Source organism: Anolis sagrei, chromosome 2 (genome assembly GCF_037176765.1).
Source record: "Anolis sagrei isolate rAnoSag1 chromosome 2, rAnoSag1.mat, whole genome shotgun sequence".
Classification (NCBI taxonomy): Eukaryota; Metazoa; Chordata; class Lepidosauria; order Squamata; family Dactyloidae; genus Anolis; species Anolis sagrei.
Genome location: NC_090022.1, coordinates 264,564,573 through 264,578,094, shown reverse-complemented (window position 1 = coordinate 264,578,094; position 13,522 = coordinate 264,564,573). Strand labels below are relative to the sequence as shown.

Here is a 13,522-nt window from a genome sequence, read left to right as displayed (position 1 = left end):
AACAAGAGCTGTCTTAGATCAGTGTTCTTCCGGAATAGGGAGCAGTACGACTTGTCTATGAAAGTTTGCAACGTGTCATGTGTGAGTACAGTAAACTTCAGAAACTGTAGCTCAAACATGATGACATCATCAATCCAAATTACAAGTCACTCCCTAGCTATTCAATCTGTCACTTTAATTTGTAATACTAATCTCTTTATAAAGCTTTGGAAAGTGGCACACACATCACATTACAGCACTCTTTTGTTCTGTCTGCATAACGTAATTGCATGCTATTTGTAATGTGAGCTTAATGAAATTATTTCTTGAGCTCATCTCCATCACTATATTATAGAATATGAATAGACTGCAAAGTAGGAAAATTGTTTTAAGGGAAGACTTCCAAAGGTAGCATGTAATATACATTCTTTTTTAAAATAGAAAACAATATATAGCTTCAGCCCCAGAAAAGCTAATGATAAGGTTGCCATAAGTTGGAAACTTATGCTATAAGATACAAAGCAACAATAACAACTTTAAACAATGAAAGTATTCATGCTACTTGCAGATTCAGAAAATAGAAAATAATAATTGGAAAATGCTTTGTGTTCAAAAGAAATCACATAGGTCATGACATCTTTGCTGTGTCTATACATCCTTGTCAGAGCAGACTGGTTTAACATTCAATTTCAAATAAGTCATTATTTGAAGCCTTTGGACTGCAAATAAGCATGCAGTATTTGAACACTCATAGACCACCTACACTTCAGAATTATATCAGTTTGACACCACATTAATTACTGTGGCTTAATGCTATGGGATTCTGAAATGTTTAATTTTGTAGCATATTTACTCTCCTCTGTAGGAGAGGTCTGGTAACACAATAAAGAAAAAAACTATCCCAGGATTCCATAGGATAGAGCTATGCCAGTTAAAGTGATATCAAACTGCTATAATTTGTAGTCCATTAGTCTACGAAAGTTTATCCTACCAATTTATTTTTTCTCTTTTTGTCTTGCAGATGCTACAAGGTCACTTTGTATGAAAGCCCATGTTCACCAATGACCGTATAGGTTAAGATGTCAGATATGCCCCCCATGTGTGGTGATTTTTACCCCTTTGGCCCTAAATCTGAGGGGAGGGCATGACTAGGAAGCCCTCCCATTGCCACCAATGGTCTGAAAATTTTTGTTCTTTTGGACGCGAGACAAAATTCCCATTCGGATAGGTGCCCCATTTTTGGAAGCAACAAACAAAAACAGGGCGAAACAACTGTAATAAAACAAAACGGATAGTGATTCCATCCAAATGCACAAGACTCTTAGATACTATGTTTGAGGCAAAATATTCAAATCACTGGAAATGGTGGTTGTATTACTGTTTGCTTTTTCCTGTGTATCTTTTCTGAAACTGGAATTCTTTTTAATATGCAGAAACCTCCACACTTGCTTTTGACATTTTGAGGAAGCATAATAATATATCAAGGGATCAATGCAACAGTTGATGTTACCAATACAGAGGGAGATCATGAAGGCAAAAAAGAGACCTCCATAATCTGGATCTGGAAAAATGAATGGGCTCAGCAACAGGATGTTCATTGGACCAAAACAAATAACAAAAGAGCACAAGACCGCTGCAGACAAGAGGATGGTGCGCCTCTTCTTACCTGGCCTTGCAGCAACATCAGGAGAATGCAGCTTCTTTATAATACACACATAACAGACAGTCGAGATGAATAGTGGTAGAAAGAAGAACAGGACTGATAATGAAAAAGCATAATAACGCAAGTGTACAATCTTGTAAGCATCTAGCGAATCAAGGCAGGTTGTAATATTTAACTGGATTACCTTCTCTGTTTGTGCAATCAGCATGAGAGGTATCACTCCAGAGAAGGATGCAAGCCAGATCACACCACATGCCAGGGTGGCACGTCGTGGTGTTCGCCATGACAAAGACTGCATGGGATATACCACAGCCAAGAAACGATCTATGCTTATTGCTGTCATCAGCATTACTGAGCAATAGATGTTGCTGAAGAAGGTGCCTGTGGCAAAACGACACATGTGAAGCCCAAATGCCCAGTTGTGTCCCCAAAAATTATAGGTTATTTTAAATGGCAGTACGGCCACAAGGAAAAGGTCTGAAGAGGCAAGGTTGAACATGAATATGAAAGCTGGCTTCTTCAACTTTGTTTTGAATAGAAACATAAAAACCGCCATGATGTTTAATGGAAAACCCAATATAAACACAACAATATGGACTGAAGGGACAAAACGAGTCAGCCATGGACCATTCAAGTACATTTGCAACTCTTCGGGTATTAACATGATTTTCTGATTGGGGGTTTTCAATTCTGGTCCATCTGGGGGGTTGACTGGAACAGAAAACAGGTACCAAGGAGCACTAGGATGAATAAGTTCATCTGATGAATCTGAAAGAAGAAGTAACATCAAAATGAAAAAAAATCAGTGGTGCAAATTAATTTACAGCATTCAAGAGAACTTTTTACATCTCAGTATAGACTAAGATCAGCTGCATGGTACTCAGTTACAGTAGTTTGATACCACATTAGCTGCCATGGTGCTATCCTATGGAATCCTGGTATTTGTGGTTTTGTGAGAGAATTCTCTGCCAGAATCATCTACTGCTGTAGTTCAGGGGAATATGAATATCTCACAGTTCCCATCCAGCCATAAAATGACCATGATGGTCTACTTCATCAAGCTGCTATCATTGTGCAATGGAGACATACCTTAGGTTTTCAGGCAGTACATGTTGTGTGTCTCTTATCTGGATTTCCATAACCTGAAACTCTCCAAAATTGTCCACTTGGGAGGCTGAGATAGTGTCATCTTTGCTTTTGGATGGTTCAGTGTCCACAAAATTTGTTTCATGCACAGAAATATTGTATATATGGTTCTTATGAAACAGAAATTAGCTTCATCATTAGAATTGGCTTCCATCTCCAAGATGGATGTATATGCAAACATAGCGATTCCAAAATCCCAAACACTTCAATTCCCAAGCATTTTGGATGAGATATATTCAACCTGCACTTATTGGGTTTTAACATTTACCAGACTTGATGCACCTGTGCATGTTGAAAAATCTAGCAAATTTCAGCTGCAACAATAAAAGAGGATATTCTGCTCTTATATTGTGTAGGAACAGCACACTGTATCTTTGTTCAGTGCACAGGCTGGGATCCTCTTTGATATTGGCATAATAATAATAATAATGCAAAGGCTCTGGCATAAACCAGTACAGGTGGTTCCAGTGGTAATCGGCACACTGGGTGCCATGCCAAAAGATCTCAACTGGCATTTGAAAACAATAAACATTGTCAAAATCATGATCTGTCAACTGCAAAAGGTCACCTTGGATCTGTGCGCATCATTCGAAGGTACACCACACATTCCTAAATGCTTGGGAAGTGTTTGACTTGTGATTTTGTGATACAAAATCCAGCATATATATCTCATTTGTTGTGTCATACTGTGTTTTTGTGTCAGTAAAATAATAATAACTTTATTTATATTCCACCCTATCTCCCTGAGGGTGGATTCCAACAAATAAAAAAGGCAAACATTCAATGACTCAGTACAACAACAAATACAAACATAATAACCCCAAATAACTTCATATTTGAAAACAATTTATAACATGACATCTATAAATTAAATAAAATGTAACCTATCAAAAATTATATTTAACATAAAACATCCGCATTAATGAAGGTTCACTAAGATATGTGAGTTGATTATGTGGCATAAAGCTCTGCTTAAGGATACTGTGAAGTCTAGGATGCTGTAGGTCCAAGAGGGACATGGCTGCTTGTCAGAACAACTGGGTGCTTCGAAAAGATTCTAGCCATTGTCTGGATCTTCATACCTAGTAGGGATTTACTGGTGAACACATTTGTCAAACTGAAGGCCTACAGACTGAATCTGGTCCATTATGCCATTTTATGTGGTCCTCCAGATGCTGGACTATCTCCTGTATTCCTCATCATTAGACATCATGATTAGAGCTGATGGGAGCTGTGATACAGTAACATCTGGAAGACTGCAGCTTGTTCTATTGGGTCAGGATCCTGGGATTTGAATTTAGATACATGCTTGTGGATATGATGTCTGCCTTTAAAATGTTATTTAACTTTTCCCAAAGCACAAAGCCAGAAGTGCTATTGCGTTCTGATTCCCATTATCCACCACCCGCATGGTAGATAAACAAAGTGATGGAAGTTGCCATTCAACAACATCCGGGCCCAAACTGGAGAAAAACTAAAGAACACCGACCGCCATGTCAAAAGGTTATAGTTGGTCTCTGTATCCATGGCACTTTGAAAGCAACCATAAGACTGATTAAAATGAGTTTGACACCCCTGCTCTAGAATAAGTACTTGCACCCAGGATAAGGGCCAGCACTCAGGGTGGGAAAGTCTTCAACCAGTACTAACATAATTCATCATCATCATCATCATCATCATCATCATGGCAAGCTGGGACAACGTAAAAGTCAGTCCATACTGTATAAAGAAACCCCGACTCAGCCATGAAGCTCCAGGTGTGATTTTGGGCTGGCCACACCTTTCAGTCCAATTTACTTGATGAGTTGTTGTGGAATAAAAACATTGGGAGCAATTCTGAGGAGAGGAGTGGGATATAAATGTTACCCTTCAATAAACTAATAGAGACATTGTTTAAGATATTATACCATTCAATGTAGTAGTACACTGTGTTACAACAAAGTAGTAGCACAATAGTTTTCCTGGACTTTGTGTGAAAACAGACTTTAACAAATCAAGCTGTGCCATATATGGTTATATGTATATACTCACAGTTTGCCCTTGCTGTGCTAAAGAAGTTGCAAAGTATACTGAGCAGAGACAGTAGTGTCTTCAGAGAGAGCCCCATTTCTTCTCTAGAGGAAGTCACTCCAACGTACGTTTCCAGTTCTCTGAATGCAAATGGCAGGCCACAAAGGGACTATCCAGATGAAATAGTTCACACAGAGGGAATTTTATCAGCATGAGGAAGGGATGAGCAGATGCATCACTGTGTCCCCATTTGTAATCCTCCTGTATTCTCCGACTATTTCTTCTGTCCTTCTCTATCTCCACAAAACACCTTTTCTGAAGGAAAGGATGGGACAAGTGTACAATGTCTTTTTTTCTTAATATTACCGGGAATCCTTCATCTGGCGCACCCAAAATGAAACTTTCCCTACTTAACTCGAAGAGATGATTCTACTCTTCATCCAATTTGAACTTGAATGGTTAAAGAATCAAGGAGAATGGAAGAAAAAAGAAGTCATGGGTTTTTCATTTATTCAGTCTGGCTGCTCCCTGAAGCACCAAAAGGAGATTAATTCCACCCTCCCAAACCCACACATTTCACGAGAGTAATGAACAACAGCCCATGAAGAAGGAGAAGTGTCTACTTGGTTTAATGTCTTTCTTGAACTTTATCTTCAAAAACATTTTCTAATAGCGAAAAATTTCTGAAAAACACATTAGGATAATGGATAAAGATGCTTTTCTTGTGGTTTTGACGGTATTCATTTCCATTTAAAAAGATAACTTAAAAGCCTCATTAGTGAACCAAACATTGTCTTTCACTGTACCCAGATCTTCTCATTGCAAGTGTTTTACTGATAATCTCATTTCTTGGGCCTGTCCTACCATTAACCAGAATGAGGTAGCTAGCTACCTCAGGATGTAGAAGATGCTGTTGGGGGTGACAATGATATACTGGGGAACCATAATGGAAGCTGCAGCCTACCTCCTTCAGCAGAATGCTAAATACTCAGCACTGTGTAAATACCCATCTACGCCAGGAACTAGATAGGGGGAAGCATATCTTTGTTGGTTCAGCAGGGCCTTTCAGTGGCATTTGATAACATCAACCAAATGCTTTTGTGGGACTAGCCTGTAAGAACATCTGGAGGCCCTACCCCCCCCTCCTTCGAAACACCCCGACCCCTCTGAAAAGTAAAATAAAGTTACCTGGCTTCCAGTACACTCTTGAAAATGACACGCCAGGAGAGCGAAGGGGGAGGCATTTTCCTCCTCCCCCCACTTTCCTGGCATGTCATTTCTATGCACCGGGAGAGCTGCTCCAAGAGTGTACTGGAGGCCGGGTAAGTTTATTTTACTTTTCAGAGGGCTTTGGGGAAGGGGTGGGTATTCCCACAGTTTTCTGGACTAATTTAGTGGATTTATCCTGCGCCTTCCAAGAAAGTGCAGAATAAATCCACTATCTAATTAATTCAGTACAAACCAGGGTTTTCCTGGGTTATAGCGAATTAATTCTGGACAGCCCTTTTTTATGGTGGGGGTTACCACCATAAAGGTACTGTCTGGACCAGGCCCGTAGCCAGGATTTTGATTTGATGGGGGGGAGGGGTGCTGAGGATCTACCCTAGCAAACCTTTTGTATCGTTATTCCAATACCCCCATGCATATGGGATATACTGAGCATGGTGATCAGATCATGATATGAATAAACATAACAGTTTAAATAATATACCACTAACGCCTTCTTGCGGACCACCCTGAGAATTTGGAGGGGGGGGGCTGACGCTCCTCAAGCCCCCCCCCCCCCAGCTACATGCCTGGTCTGGACTGGTCCTCAGAAATTGGTACTGGGAGATTCCTTTCCGATAATAATAATAATAATAATAATAATAATACTTTATGTATATTCTGCCCTTCTCACCCTGAAGGGGACTCAGGGCGTATCACAAGTACACATACATGGCAAACATTCAAATGCCATTTGTATAGACAATACACAGACAGTGCAGAAGGAGGTGTTGTTTCGATGCCATGGACGGTTGGCTCAAGTTCACAGAGGGTGCTGTCGCTCCATCTTCTATGACGAAGAGCTATCAGGACTTCCTCATTCCAGCATTGTAAAACATCTCCCCCGCTTTTAGCAGTACGTAATTTCGAACTGTTTTTGAGCTGTTTTCGAACTGCTTAGGTAAACAGTGAGCAGGGCTGATGGTCGGCTGCTTATGCTGACCCGGGGCTTTGAACTTGCAACCTTTTGGTTGATAAATCTTATAGTTGCTGATGATATACCAGCTGTGCTAAACCTCTGATGTTGTCCTGTGGGATTCCACGAGGTTTTTTTTCCCTTGGTCTCCCATGGTCTTTAACAGGATGAAGCTTTACAATTCTGAGATTAGGTGTTACCAGATGCTGATGACACTCAATCGTTTTCACCTCAATCCAAAGACTGTTTTGGGTCTACATGAGCAATTACGGAATGGATGAGACCAAAGAAGCCAAAACCTACTAGTCCAGACAAGATAGAGGTGCTCCTGATTGGTTAATAAAAAGACAGATCAGAGATTAGGGATTCACCTTATTTTGGATGGTGATACTCTTCCCCAAAAGATGCAGATACACAGAGTCGGTGTACACCTGTATTCAGTCCTGACCCTGGATGCTTGGGTTTCTGTGAGGGGCAGAACTGTATTAATAGCGATTGTGATGTTTTATATGTTTTTAATGTGCATTTAATTTTAATTTTAAAACTTTTACTTAATGTATTTTAACTGTCATTCAAAGGCATTAAATAGTTGCCATATATAAAGCTGCCTTGAGTCCCCTTCGGGGTAGAGAAAGGCAGGATGCAAATGGAGTAAATAAATAAATTTGCATGCTTAAAACTACTGTGCCAGTTTGGTACCACCTTAACTGCCATAGCTCATTGCTATGGAATCACAGGAGTTAAAGTTTACAAAGTCTTCTGCCTTCTCTACTAAGGAGCGCAGCTACCAGAATTCCATAGTGTTGAGACATGTCAGTTAAAGTTGTGTCAAACTTCATTAATTTCACAGTGTAGGTGAACCAAAGGATAAAGACCTTGGAAAACAACAACTCCTCGGATTTTCTAGCATTGAGATGTTACTGTTAAAGTGGTGTCAAACTGCATAATGCTACAGTGTTGATGGGATGCACCTTCTCTTTCCAGACTCAAAAGCTCTGGTTTTGAACTATAAAAACCCTATATTGCTCGGGCCCAGCCAATTTGAAAGGTCCATATGAGTTTGCTTAAGCTTTAAGATCTTACATCTATCCACTGCCTTCAAGGACAGAGCGGGAGGGAATTTGGGCGAAGGCTTTCTCTGTGGCTGCTCCACACTTTGAACTCCCTCTCTAGGGATGTTAATGCAGCTCCTTTGTTTTCCTTTTGGCAATCTTTCTTTTCTAGCAAGCTTTTTGAAACCAATGTCAACAAATATTACTTTTATAGTGCTGTACTACTTTTCATCTCAGCTTTAAAAGTAAGATTTTAATTTCTTTGAAATTCTGCTGGCATTCAATAGTGTTTAAATCTTAATGTTGTTGTTTTTTTTTACTATATGTGTTTTACTGATTTTTTTGAATTTTTTTGAAATGTTGTCTTGACTCCCCGTCTGAGATAAAGGCTGGATTCAAATAAAAAGATAGATAGAGGGCAAGAGGATGGCAAGGAGGCTAAGCTGTTTATAGGGTTTGGGTCATAGCTGCCAATGCACATATGCCGATCAATGCAGGACCAATGCAGTATATTTGAATTTGTAAAAGATGCAATTTTACACTCCCTGGGAAAAGCGAGGAAGAATTTTAAGAGGATTCAAACTACTTGGGTCCCAAGGAGAGGACTCCCCAGTCTGAGAGTAGGAAGCTTTGTTGCATTCCTGGTTCTTTTCTCATGGGCAGCTAGGAATCAAACAGATTATTTGTTAAATTTCTCAGCTTTCCTGAATTTCCACAAAATATTTTGTGCATGTCTCCTGTTTACATTCTTTTACAAGACAGAATGAGAATTATGGGAGATATACAAGAGATCAGAGGTTATTTCTTGCAACCATCTTGGAGAAATGACATGTTCTAGACTCAGGAATATTTTGATCTGTGATAAGGTATGAAATATTGGAACAAGGTATACACTGAAAGATTGTCACAACAATGATACAACAGCTTAATTTGGTAATAATGTTCTGGGTGGGGATCGTTTGTTACAGAGAAAACAAAAGATAGTGTTTTGGCACTTCGAAAGATTTGCGAGTTTTATTTGGCATAGGTTTCCATGAGCTCCTCCCTGCTACTTGAAATGTATGGGCTAGAATCCACAAAAGCTGATGTTAAACAAAAATGGCTAGTCCTTAAGGTGCTACAAGACTTTTGCGGTTTTGTTCAAAACAACAACAACAACATTTTTTTTTAAATGGCATTCATAGCATTTTTGGAAAAACACCTTTTGGAGATCATAACTTTTAGAAAAGCACGACCTTTCAGAGAAGAGACAAAAACCCTTTAGAATAGAATCTTCTCTTGTAGTATACAACCAGATATAATTATGCAAGTATTACTCCAGTTTCAAATATCTTTGAGATGGTTCCTTGTGCCAGCCAGCCAGGGCATCTCTTATAACAAAATACCTATCAACAGGTCACATAATCAAAGAGATAGAGACAGAGAGAGAGCATGTGGTCTGCAGCTCCTCCTACAACTTCTCAGGTACCAGAGTAAAGGAAGCTGCATATCAGAACATACATATAAACAGTAAGCAACAAGTTCATAGACAAACACATTGCTAGAGAAGGCTTGATGAAGGTTGTCATTTCCAACAATATCAAACCTGTTAATGTGTAAGATCAATATGTTCCGTTGTTTTAATGATATTCTTTGACCCATATATCTAAGGCCCCTTCCACACTGACCCTATATCCCAGGATCTGATCTCAGATTATAATCTTAACCCAGATTTACTGGCAGTGGAGACTCATATAATCCAGTTTAAAGCAGACAATTTGGGATCAGATCCCAGGATATAGGACAATATAGAAAGGACCTAAGAGATTATTATCCGTAGTTTCATTAATTCATGTTGAACAAAATATGTTTCTCTAGGCATTTCCAAGTCATCCAATATTGTTTTTTCAGGCTACAAGTTCAACATGTTGATTGGGTTCTCTATTCTCTAGTTTCACTTATCCACCCAAAGACCAGGAGCATGCCCCCTGTGGATATGGAGGCAGTACTATATATCACTAAACATCACTATCTTCAAATTTTCTATCCACTATATGTCTTTCACTGGTTCCATTGGCTCCATCTCAGTTTCTGTTCTCTGCACATAGTTTCCCCTTGTGTCTCTCTCTCTTTCACAGGCATGCACACATTCACCCTGGTGAAATATAAGAAAGCACATATTCATGAAAAAACTGGCAAAAAACTGAGAAAAAATCACTTCATCTCCTGTTTTTGCCGTAAAATGTTGGTAGTTTCTAAGCACAGTGATGTTTTTTTTTTCATTATGAAAGGTGCTTTAAAAAAAAAAGGGGGGGGGGTGATTATGCTGAAGCCACTCATGATTGAGCCATGGAAGGATGACAACTTGAGGTCACAAGTATCTCTCTGCCAACTGTAGATGACTTCAGCCTGCTATGATATTCAATCATTCTTCTCAGGTTGAATATAATTCCTCTCTCCCCTAATTTGTTAATGTGTGTATATAATTCTAAATCCAATTGTTTTTTTCCTACCTAGAATAAAAATATTGGATTCATGGAATTTATGTAACTGTTGACTTCTCAAGTTTCCATCGATTTGATGGGTCTGGTCAAATTGGCACTGCCAACTTGCTTAGGTCAATTTGACAGCATATCTGTCAATTCTGCATGTCATTGACCTCAGTCATCCTTTTTTTGCTATTTTGAAAACTTGGCAATACTAATATCAGCCATAAAGTTTCTGTCCCACTCTTACTTATTTAGGAGATCCCTCGTAGCCTGGGGATGATGGTCTTCCATGTTCAGTGTACTGGTGGTGGGTACGTAGGTGACTGTGGAGCCCTATTCTTGACCTGCATGTTCTCCCACAGTGAGGGCATTGGTTTCTGGTCGGGGTTGGCTTGATGCACCTTCCTCTTGGCAAATTTCTCTCTTTTGCTCTCCATTCATGCCTCTAGCTAGAGGTCACAGCTGACCTCCAGCTAGAGCGCTCAAGGGCCAGGGCTTCCCACCCACTCACTGCACAAGACACTTCTTAGGACCGGTGTGCTCTCCCTTAGCCATCTAGAAGAAAAGTGGTGGCCAGATCTATGCATCTGCATCTGGAAAATCCTTCTGTAGCAAAATCAGTTGGTTTTGGATGCTCTCTATTGCATCAAAATAAGTGGTGTGAAATAGAGAGAGAGAGAGAGAGAGAGAGAGAGAGAGGAAAGCTCTTGCTAAAATAAAAACTAGTTAGTCTTAAAGGTATTGATTTGTTGCTGTGTTCCTTTAAACTTACCACAGGTTTTGTTGTTGTTGTTGTGTTTCCTCAAACTTATCACAGTTTTTTTTTTGGTAAGGTTTGTTCAGCGAGGGCTTGCTTTTGCCTTCCTCTGAGGTTGAGATAGTGTGGCTTATGGAAAGCTATCTAGTGGGTTCCAAGGCTGAACAGGGAATCAGATCCTGATCTCCAGAATCAGAGTTAAATGCTAAAAATACCAGACCGTGCTGGCTCTTAAATGACATTCCTTTTTTCCCTCGCTCTCCTCTTTATGCTGCAAGAAACTAACATGCCTCTTTCTTTTGAAATCTGCACCTTAAGTGGACTGTGGTGGCTCTTATTTACCCACTATCTCAGCCATGAAATTCTCTTGAGTAGTTTCTTCTGTTCTTTTTAATTGCAGCCTCTTCTGCGCCACCCTCAGCACTTCCTTTGCTCAGTTTTGCAGACCAAGTCACTGAGGCAGACTCATTTACTGAAGCTATGGCATTCTCTGGTGGCCAAATGACAGAACTACAACTCATTAAAATTGCTGGAGGAAAATAATCAAGGAAGCAGCCAAGCTTTGAAGCTGCAAAGCCATTCAATGCTAATCAAGGTGGCCAATTGCAACATTCACACTTGCCTCAAACAGTTCTTTCTCCTGCTCTGGATATTCCACATATATATAAACCTCACTTGCCTGGATTCCAACAGATCTCACAATCTCTGAGGATCCCTGCCATAGATGTGGGCAAAATGTGCAGGAAAGAATGCTTCTGGAACATGGCCATACAGCCCGGAAAACTCAAAGCAATCCAAACAAGATTTAGAAATCCACCCAGACTCTGATCAGCTGTTGTCTGAACATGTGTTTCATTTGATTTATGGAGATTCATATTGAAAGGTAAGATGTATTTCCCCCTATATGCTCAAGGTTATTTGTGGTAGGGATACCTGGTACATCTGGCTGCAAGCGAAACATTGCAGAACTATTTCTCACTGAACAAGAATGCAAGCAGCAATGCCTAGAGAGGGAGCTTTTTGTATGAGAAGCAGATACTGGTATGTCAACCAAAGAATATTATCTGTGATGTTTTTAATACTGTTTATATGCTTCTTCCATTGGCCTTGGATATCTCCGTATAGTGAATTCTCTCTGCTTGTGGGCAACAGGTCCTTGCATCCCTGCTCTTCATGTGTTCATGTCACTCATTGGTTTTACCTGGAAGAAGTGAGTGAGCATGAATGTGATGCCCCCTCCAAATAGTGTCCAAGTAGGCAAGAGGCTCCATTCTCTCCATTCTCTCACAAGCCATTATGCTTCACAACAAAATGGTATAGGGCATTTTGTTCCCATACATTACATTCTGTGGGATAAAAATTGAAAATATGCACAAATTTAAACAGACCAGTTTCATTTCTGCAATAAACAAAAAAAATGTCTGTACGTGGTAGTGAGCTGAAAATTGGAAACTTCCCCTGCATTTTGCTAGTGGTTTACAATGGCACACACCCAGCACATGCCATTGTAACTCACTTCAATTCTTGCATTCTTTGGAATTCTGTTCCAATCAAGTACTAACCAAAAGCTGCCCCCAACTCACCTTGGAAGCCCACACACATTTATCTCCTCCAGGCAGGATTTTCATCCATTTTCAACATGAATTTCACTCCAGACCACCAAGCATATGGAAGAGTGGAAATATATACTGGGGCAAGAGGGGAAGGGCAAACTGAATGGCACATACTCATCCAAGATGTTGGCATAGCTTTGTGTCTCCTAGCATTTGCCATCTGAGGTGGGTACCTACCAAATGATACCGAGAATGGAATGTGTGTGTTTTATGCACACATTAAAATATATCTGTAGTCCATATTTTCAAAATACAAAATTACTGTAGAATAGTTGCATTAACCTACGGATAAATTGACTCGGGTTTTTTGGGTCAATTTTTAACTAGATTTATATATGTGTATATGCAGTATCCTTAATGATATTTTGCAATGGTTTTTGAACAAAAAACTTTCTATCTGCTGTCTCTGTCATCAGTGTTATTCCATTGTTATTATAGGATTATTCAATACCAAAAGGATGGTATCTATCTCCAATACTAATTTAAACACTTGGGATTTGTTGATTTTGCATAGTTATTAGATGGTTAGGTTTTGAGCAAGTTGATAGAAATTTCAACTCTTTTAGTACATTGTTTCAAAGCTGTTGTTTGTAAATGAACTGACATTCAGTTGCTAAACTTGCCTTACACAGTCACAATGAATCAACCGACA

General features: G+C 39.6%; 1 protein-coding gene across 1 annotated transcript; it reads right to left on the bottom strand.

Moving 5' to 3' along the window:
• Positions 1-1,307: 1,307 nt before the first annotated feature.
• On the bottom strand, positions 1,308-2,239 carry LOC132766419 (proteinase-activated receptor 1-like). The gene has a single exon (XM_060760811.2). It carries the CDS (start codon positions 2,196-2,198, stop codon positions 1,308-1,310), a length of 891 nt encoding a protein of 296 aa, XP_060616794.2. The 5' UTR covers positions 2,199-2,239.
• Positions 2,240-13,522: the final 11,283 nt, after the last annotated feature.

Bases quoted from the DNA above. Each gene is read 5' to 3' on its own strand.
- LOC132766419 (XM_060760811.2), bottom strand. From the start codon at position 2,198: ATGGCGGTTTTTATGTTTCTATTCAAAACAAAGTTGAAGAAGCCAGCT.